Consider the following 8,665-nt stretch of genomic DNA (forward strand, 5'->3'; position numbering starts at 1 on the left):
AAAAAAAAAAAGGAAAAAAACAAAAAAAAAAAAAAAAAAAAAAAAAAAAAAAAAAAACACCTCCAGTACTTGAAAAGTGGAAGTGAAGACTAAAAGCTCAAATGCCCAAACCATTTAAAAAGCTTTCACCGCATGGAGATAGACAGCATTTAACTTGATGAATAAAACACTTGCTTGACTAAGAATAAGACAGGCCTTTATTTATTTTGTAACATACATTAAAACAAGTCTAAAACATCAAAATGTTTATGGACTTACTGAACCAAAGCACAAGTGTTTTGACAGTTACACATTGGTGAAGAGACAAAGACCACACCATTTAAAGAACACCAAACCACTGGTTCATATACACTATACAGATTAATGCTAAACCAAAGTGATACTGCAGAGCTGCCATTCCTAAGGGAGGTGGCGGGGAGGGATGCAAAAAAAAAAAAAAAAAAATTAAAACCCTACTGGGTGAGTCAAAACTACATCTGCTAAATCATTGAGAAGCCTACAAATCTTTGCATTACTAGGATTGCCAAACTAACAAGATTACAATACAGCTTTAGCTCCGGTTTACACTTAAATGAGGACTCAATACCTTTAAATACAGTACAAATCTAAAAGCTTCCTTTAAGTGCATAATTGATAACAGTATTAAGAGATGCCAAGTGTTAGAGTAAAATCTAGACTTTCAAAAACATGCGTTTCAAAAACACCCCACCAACAAAATTAGTTTATACATACCTATGAAACAGCAACGGAGCTCAAGTAGTGTTGGAATGGAATCAAGATGAATGCATACATGAACTAGCAGGATACTATAACACTTCATTAAAGAGCAGCATCTGGCTTTATACCTGAAAGATCTGGAACAGGTGTCATTATTAAATGTACATTAACAGATTGTGGAAAAATAACAAAAAACATGGAACTTGGCATAATTGTCAGCCCACCCACTCGAATTCTACCAGTATGCAGTTTCTAAATCAAACTCTGTGTAAGGATCAGGGGTTTGACAATCACAAGAGAGGTCTAGAACATTCCAACTAGATGCCGTTTCGGAAATAGGACCAGTAGCTCTGGTACCAGCCACCTGTGACATCACGATCCTGCCGTTGACCGGTTGAACACCCCTGAACGTGTCCACCATTAGGGGAGAGTTGGTTGCCTTGCTGGTGTAAACACTCGTACTGAACAGGTCAATCTAATAGAAAGTAAAGGGGTTTGAAACTATTGAACTAAAGATGTTGGAATTGCTACTTTAAAAACAAATCACTGATGTAGGAACACAAAAGTACTTCAGCAGTTACAAACTCTGCAAAATCAGCCTTTTCCCCAAAAGGTTGACCCAACGCAACTTACCAAATCCCAACTGACTTTGATGGGGTCTTTAAAGATGGTCCAAATCACACCTTCGTCGCAGTTTGGTGTGGTCAAAGAGCCAAGATAACGGTAATATTTAGTCTTGTCCACTCCATGAAGCAGATCATCCATAGAGATGTATTGAGTGATGTATGCTTTATCACCTAAGCAGCAGAAAGGGCATTAGCAAAGTCAGTTTTATTTCTACAGCCCTTTTCACAGAAGCAGTTAAGAGATTTAAATATTGGTCAGTTGTGTTCAAAGCAAGCTTATGCGATTCTCCAAGTAATAATGAAGATCAGATTGCTTGGGTACATGTCTGAAAAGCGTAATTAAGGGATTTGCGTAGTGGTCAGTTTTGACAGTAAACAATTCTCTGAAAGCATCAGTGAAGATAGAACTAGCTGAATAGTCTGTGGGAGTCTGGTGAGTGTTTAACATTAACAATTTAATTGCAAGTCATTTAAGCAACAACATTGAAATATAGGGTACAATTATTCTTAGTAGCATCTCTGCTTTCAGGCAGAATCGGCATTCCTTACTGTGAAATGAATGTGCTTTTTTGTGGAAAAGATTTGACATCTTGCCCACCCGTTAGTAAACCAGGAACTGCTACAAAGTCGTCACTCAATGATTTAACCACTTTGGTCTTTCAGGAGAAGATTGACATCAGGGAATAATTCCCAGATATAAATTTTACAGTTACACAAAACATGGCAAGTACTGCCACTTTTGCTGCCCGAAACTTGCCTGCATTGGCGATATCTGACAGGTAAGATGTTAAGGTCTTCCAGCTCTCTGGTTTGCCAGTGTCATAAGTGGCCTGGGAGTTCAAATACATTTTACAGTTACTTAAATTCTCAATTTATTGACAAAAAAAAAAAATTTAGATTAGAGTTCCAATTAAAACTGTTCACCAAGATACTGATGAATAAAAAAAAAAACATTTAAAACCTTGTTTTTTTTTTTAAGTGTAGGAAACATACCTCAATGAAGAAACCAAGAGCAGCCAATATAGTTGAACCATTATGTACAAACTCATTCACTATGTGCATCTGAAACACACAGACATGACAAATCAATTAAAATAAATAAATAGTAATTGTACTAGTCCGTGCAATTGTCATACCTCCATAGGGTACCGTTTTCCATCCACAGTGTGTTCAGATCCAGCCATGAAAGTACCATTACCCCAGTGAAGATGAAACTGCATACTGGCAAACAAGCCTGGCAGATCACCTCCTTCCACATGCATTTTGTTGTGATCTAGTGTAACTTTAACTGAAGATAAAGCCAAATTGCATAACACACTATTAGAACACACACCTCCATGTTGAAGGTACAGCTGCAATAAGCCAACAAAACATGCAGAGCCTCACCTTGTGCAAATGCACAAATGATAACAGAGCTACATTAACTCACTTGTCGTGCCAGTGTTTTTGATCTCAGTCAAGGTTGTGTCGTCATCATAGCCAGTGAAGATGAAAGAGGTCAGATTAGCATTAGCCTTGACATTGGTGGTTATGATGGCTATAGGAGACTGTTGAGCCCCATTACAGTCTTTTTCTGCGATTATGGGCCAAGCAACATCACCTGGGATGCAGAAAAACCCTTTAAAGCAAAGCTCACTAACTTTGATGCTCGAGACCCTTCTTTCAGGGCCACGAAAGGAATTATGAAGTAGAAAAGACTTACTACATGATGGCATGTGATAACACCAAGCTGTGAAGAGCCCAAATACAGCAAGATTAATATGCTAAGTTAACTTAATTTTTTTTTTTAAAAACCAACAAGTTTGGGAAAATGAACCGAACCAAATCATATCTTACCCATGGATATTGGTGCACCATATGACACAGGCAACAGAAAAGCTGCAAAGCAGGTCATGAACCAAGCATTCATCTTGGAGAGGGGAAAGGGACATGCATGGATGCGTTGCACACTCTAAAAAAAAAAATCCTATTTATACTTTAGCCAGATATTTTTCCCTCACAGTCGTTCTGTATGGCACCACATAAACACTGTATAGATAACTTTATAACAAGCAAAAACAAAGAGCCTTACAAAATATGCAATCCATTGTAGATTACACCACTGCTCCCTTACCATTTTACTTAATTAGATCAAATTCCTCTCTTCTGGATAGTAGCCAAAGCCCAGCCAATATACACCTATTAAAAATCTGTAAAACCCTACTCAAAAAGCTTTACACTCAGAAGCTTTAAAAGAACAAACAAACTTAAGGCGATCACCAAAAACAAATAGTGGCAGGTGTTGCCCTTTAGGGTAATTAAGGCCAGTTTGGATTAGGTGAAGCAGGTGTAGCAGGTCTCCACACCCAGAAGACATCCAGACATACTGATGAATAGCCTGAGTTCCAAAAGCAATTTATGTCAATTGCATGAGCTTTTGATGATTTATATACATTAAGTGGCTAAACCTGTTTTCAAATTTGATAATAATGTTTTTGAACAGCAAATCAGCATAATGGAATGATTTCTGAAATATCATGTGACACTGAAGACGAGTAACGATGCTGAAAATTCAGCTTTGCATCACAGGAACGAATTACATTTTAAAATATATTCAAATAGAAACATAGCAATTTTCAATTGTATTTCATAATATATTACCGTGTTTGCTGTATTTGTATTTAAATGTCGCCACCTTGGAATTAAAAGGTTCTGCATTCTGAGCAGTTTTGAGATACTGAGTTTCAAAGTTTTTGTGTTCCATAGACTTCTGTAGATAGAACCTATTTGTTTTCTAAAAAAGTCCCAAAATGTACACAGCTTACAAAAGAAACATCACATAATGTAAATAAGTTGTCACAGAATAAGAATATGTGAATAACTCCATTTTGACAAAAATGTCAGATAGAACCTTATAATTCCAAGGCGACGATGTAGCCTTGATGAGTGAGACTTTTTTCAAAAACATATATTTTTTTTAAAGATTTCAAAGATTTCTTTGTATATATGTGTGTGTGTGTGTGTGTATTCACACACAAGCATTTTGATTGGTCTTTTGAACCCTCATATACATAAACAGAACTCAACTGGAGACTTTTTGTTATTAAACAGCAAACATTTATTATTTCAGTTTTAATAGCTGTCAGGCTTTAGACATTTAAAACATATCACCTTAAATACTGTAGAATCACCTACTGTTGAATAAAATTGCAGATAACAGGAGGTTCATTTAAAACATAAGGAATCTGTATTATTTGAGCTGTTCTAAACTAATGCCGCCTTCACGTACTATCGAAATGATCATAAATACGAGTTTCCCTAATCGGAAAATTAGACGTGAACGCCTCTCAATGGCACATGAAGGCAGCATAAGAGTTTGAGATTTAAAAAAATATATAATAATAATTGATATCCTAAGGACTCACAGATGATAACTTGTGTGTTTAAAAATACACTTAAATAGAAATACAATTGGTAAAAATAGGAATACCTTCATGTCATTAACCTCTAATTTACAACTTATTTTTCCATGTGAGAATGACAAAAATCTACATTTTACAGAAACCACCACGATCAAATGCAATCAATAAAGTGCACATAATTTACAAGAGCAATAAATTAAATCAGCTTATAGAATGTGCGTGCAAAGCATTTTTTACAGCCAATACAAACTGGACAAGAGAAGTACTGTGATAACAGATGAAGTTGATGATGAAGGTGCTGCAGATGCCACTGTGACCTGTGACGTCACAACTCTGCTATTCAAGGGCTGAACTCCCCTGAAGTTGTTGGTGTTTAAAACTGAAGTGCTTGCGTCTTTGAAAAGGACAGTTGTGCTGAAGCGGTTGATCTGTTTGGAGGAATAAAGTAAACAGAGTGACTTTTTAAAACTCCGAATATGTAGGAGTTGTCATCCAGTAGCAGATGAATATGATTTTTATGAATTACTGTACCACAAAGTTGCCTTTACTTACAAAGTCATGACTGACTTTGACGGGCTCTTTAAACACAGTCCAAATCACAGCTTCATTACAGCTGGGTGTAGTTAGAGAGCCTTGGTAACGGTAATATTTAGTCCTGTCCACACCTTCAATCAGACTGTTCAGTGTGATTTGATTCATGATGTCTGAGGTTTGATCACCTAAATAAACAAAAAAGTGTAATGAAACTACTTGGCTGTCTTCATTTTTGCGCTGATTTGTTGAGAGATTAACCAAACACTCCAGCATTTAAAGGTTCGCTCAAAAATGAAAAACATGTTATCGTTATTCAGTCTTTGTTTTTGCCCATACAATGAACGTCAGTGTGGACCAGTGTTGTTTTGGATGCCACTGACTTTTACTGTATGCACTAAAACAGTTGAAACATTCTTCAAAATATCTTTGGAATTCAGTTTTGATCGCAAAAAAGTTGATTTTTAGGGTGAACTATCCCTTACAGAACTGCCGGCTCGAAAGGCTTACAAACTATTTGTTTACCTGAATTGCGGATTTCTGTCAAATAGGATGTTAGGATATCCCAGCTTTTTGTTTTGTTCACTTCATTGGTTCCCTGTTGGTTAAATAATAATATGAATACATATGCATGTGCACACAACCAAACCATTTAGGTTTGTGTTTTCCTCTTGATATTATAATAAATGTCATGCTACCTCAATGAAGAAACCAAGAACAGCCAGTCCTGTGCTGTCTTTGGCAGCTAGAGCAGCTGACACACTCCCGTGGTATTTTGAATGGACACTTACAATGTGCAGCTATGAGACACATAAGAACACATACAGCGAATGAACACATAAACTCTTAAAAATAAAGTTTTTTTTTGGCATAACTGGTTCCACAAAGAACCTTTAATATCCATGGAACCCTTATAAGGCTCTTTATAGTGGAAAATGTTTATTCAAACTAAGAAAAAAACGTTCAGGTTCTTCATGAAACCAAAAATGCTTCTTCTATTGCATCGCTGTGAAAACCCCCTTTTGTAGCCTTTTTAACGAGCTTACTCATACTCAGGCTGCTTTGAGGGGAAATATTTGAAATAATGCAGTGCATTTGCAGGGAATATTCAATCATTCATACCTCCATTGGGTATTGTTTGCCATCCACGGTGTGTTCGGAGCCAGACGAGGAGCTGCCGTTACCCCAGTGGAGATGGAATTGTTTGGTGTTGTATACACCTGGAAGGTCGCCTCCTTGCACTTTAATTTTCTCATCATCCAGGGTGACCACCACTGTGAAGACAATTGGACATATTACACCAAATTTACACTGCCAAGCTTGCACAGAAGTGCTTTCTCAGTATCTTTACATAGACTGTTTGCTGCTCAGAGTAGTATTTACACTGCAATTACAGCTGTATACTTCAGGTGCAGAGGTGGGTTAGAGAAGGCTTAATGTAGTCTGGCTTTTATGCAACATTGCATCTTCACATTGAATTTTATGTAGGCACAGAGCAGCCCTAACTCTGCTGTTTAAAGATATATGTCCAGGATATACCACACAGATGATTGATCTGCACTCTTGTGTACCACTACTTTTGCCAGTCTAAGTTTCCAATATAGTCAGTGAGTCTCATGGAACACAAAGAGGCATCAAATAACTTCCAACCTTCGGTTGTCTAACACTAGATCACCTACATCTCTGCCAGCTCACTCTTTTGTACTTCTCTGTGCAACCTTTTTAACGTGATGCTTCTCATGTTACCGTTTCCTAAAGGGATTGGTTTTGTTATAGGTATTCCTCATTTGGAAGTCACTGAATAAGTGATTGATAAATGATTTTAGCAACTGTATTTCATAGAGATGAACAAATCTTGAGAAAGTCAAGGTTATTCTGTAAAATGCGCATTGAAATAAATGCAAGTAATATCAGCAAATCCTTACCAGAGTCACCAGAGTTTACGATGGACAGGAAGGTGGAGTTGTCATCGAAAGCAGTTAAGTTAAAGGAGGTCAGGCTAGGATTTCCCTGAACACTTGCAGTCACGATATTAATGGGAGATTGTTTGATTCCATTGCAATATTGTGAGGCAATCTTGGGCCAGGTGGTAAAATCTATGACAAATCAAGAGTCAAGAAATTTTTTTTAAATCACTTCAGAAAATGTATAGAGTATATATATATATATATATGTCGGTGTGGAATATTAGGACACAAAAAAATAACAGATAAACATATAAATAAATCACACTTACTGCATGCTGGCTTGTGATAGCACCATTCTGTTTAAGGTGAAATGACAACATTAATAAACATACCCAATGAAACTTCCTATCAAAACGTTTCAAGCGCCTTTAGTGCCTACTTTAACAGAGTCACACAAAATAAAACTACATATGAACTTCAGTAACACTCACCCACTGAAGCGTCCGCACTGTGGACAGTGGGCCACAGAAAAGCAACAAGGCAAGTTACAAGCAAGACAATCATCTGCATCAAACAATACATAATTAAAAACAGAAACAATGCTGCTAACAGAATTGAATTGGATTATAGCTTGAAATGAGAAATGAAATCAATCACACATAACTCTGGTCTTACCTCTTTGACTTGATTCACCTGTCTGTATGCAGGAATATAATGAGTTGGCTTTATTCCTGAATCCTGCCTTTAGTACTCTTCACAGCTCACATGCAGTGGGTGGGTCACGTTCATCAGTTCATCTGCTGACAAAAAAACTGCATTCCTATCTAGTCACATTGCTAGGCGTTGTTTATCTTCGGAGATTTCTTAAAAATTCATAGCAGTCACTTTTATTTCATCTTATCTTATAGTTTTTGCCTCTCAGCATGGGTCATGTTTTCTAACTCTAAACTTTCTAAAACAAAGTTTACTATAATGCGCTTTTGCTCACCAGCCTTTAAAGTGAGTTGAAATAACTTTGTTAGCTGTTGACTTTCAAAAGTTTCCAAATAATTGAAATAATGGCACCGGTTTAGATTCATTTGGTTATTTAAAAGGGTTATTTGAAACTGTCCTGGGTACTGAATAACCTTTCATAAAGTTTCACAGTAGTGGCACAACATTAAAGAACCACTCATTTAGGGATTTATTATCTGTAATTCTAAATGTAACTATCGATATTGTTATAAAAACTGTATCATCATTTGATGATGTCATTCCAAACATAATCATTCTTCCGTAGCATGCAAAGGTGGAATAATATAAACAGAAACCATTAGCCTGTATTGTTACTGTCAATCATCCTCGTTCTTCTTTAGAGGTTATTGTAAAGGGCGTTTACAATATCATGCATATTCAAATGAATGACATCAGTTCATTTATAGACTATCCTACTTGATTTAGTAACCTTGTTTGACTTTTCTTTTTTTTCATTTGCAAAGAAATG

At 36.5% G+C, this 8,665-nt stretch overlaps 2 protein-coding genes across 4 annotated transcripts; both read right to left on the reverse strand.

The window, feature by feature from the left end:
• Window positions 1-174: 174 nt before the first annotated feature.
• LOC107598580 (carbonic anhydrase 4-like) lies at window positions 175-3,566 on the reverse strand. Of its 3 annotated transcripts, none has more exons than XR_001610575.1 (10): window positions 3,457-3,566; window positions 3,180-3,294; window positions 3,046-3,072; window positions 2,773-2,943; window positions 2,480-2,631; window positions 2,337-2,405; window positions 2,101-2,173; window positions 1,351-1,514; window positions 733-1,192; window positions 175-399 (listed from the first exon to the last, which is right to left on the reverse strand). XR_001610575.1 is itself a non-coding variant. In XM_016289959.1 (10 exons), exons 1-9 carry the CDS (start codon window positions 3,457-3,459, stop codon window positions 953-955), a joined length of 1,014 nt encoding a protein of 337 aa, XP_016145445.1. In that variant the 5' UTR covers window positions 3,460-3,566; the 3' UTR covers window positions 175-845; window positions 921-952. The 3 variants fall into 3 exon arrangements, 2 of the variants coding, with proteins under 2 accessions (XP_016145445.1, XP_016145444.1); XM_016289959.1 differs by having other exon boundaries at window positions 175-845; window positions 921-1,192; XM_016289958.1 differs by having other exon boundaries at window positions 175-1,192.
• An 850-nt stretch (window positions 3,567-4,416) lies between these two features.
• Window positions 4,417-7,882, reverse strand: LOC107598581 (carbonic anhydrase 7-like). The gene is made up of 9 exons (XM_016289960.1): window positions 7,858-7,882; window positions 7,674-7,746; window positions 7,512-7,538; window positions 7,201-7,371; window positions 6,398-6,549; window positions 5,974-6,075; window positions 5,801-5,873; window positions 5,297-5,463; window positions 4,417-5,172 (listed from the first exon to the last, which is right to left on the reverse strand). The coding sequence occupies exons 2-9, from the start codon at window positions 7,744-7,746 to the stop codon at window positions 4,978-4,980; spliced, it is 960 nt and encodes a 319-aa protein (XP_016145446.1). The 5' UTR covers window positions 7,858-7,882; the 3' UTR covers window positions 4,417-4,977.
• Between the last annotated feature and the right edge of the window lie 783 nt (window positions 7,883-8,665).

The sequence above is a fragment of the Sinocyclocheilus grahami genome, unplaced genomic scaffold (assembly GCF_001515645.1).
Source record: "Sinocyclocheilus grahami isolate Dianchi unplaced genomic scaffold, SAMN03320097.WGS_v1.1 scaffold253.1, whole genome shotgun sequence".
NCBI lineage: Eukaryota > Metazoa > Chordata > Actinopteri > Cypriniformes > Cyprinidae > Sinocyclocheilus > Sinocyclocheilus grahami.

What these genes read in the sequence shown, in the direction of transcription:
- LOC107598581 (XM_016289960.1), bottom strand. Translation starts at nt 7,746, where the DNA reads ATGATTGTCTTGCTTGTAACTTGCCTTGTTGCTTTTCTGTGGCCCACT. An exon ending in CTATCACAAGCCAGCATGCA is followed by an intron (nt 7,372 to 7,511) that starts GTAAGTGTGATT and finishes GATTTGTCATAG; the next exon opens with ATTTTACCACCTGGCCCAAG. An exon ending in TTCTTGGTTTCTTCATTGAG is followed by an intron (nt 5,874 to 5,973) that starts GTAGCATGACAT and finishes TTTAACCAACAG; the next exon opens with GGAACCAATGAAGTGAACAA.
- LOC107598580 (XM_016289959.1), bottom strand. An exon ending in TTATCACATGCCATCATGTA is followed by an intron (nt 2,944 to 3,045) that starts GTAAGTCTTTTC and finishes TCTGCATCCCAG; the next exon opens with GTGATGTTGCTTGGCCCATA. An exon ending in CTCTTGGTTTCTTCATTGAG is followed by an intron (nt 2,174 to 2,336) that starts GTATGTTTCCTA and finishes TTGAACTCCCAG; the next exon opens with GCCACTTATGACACTGGCAA.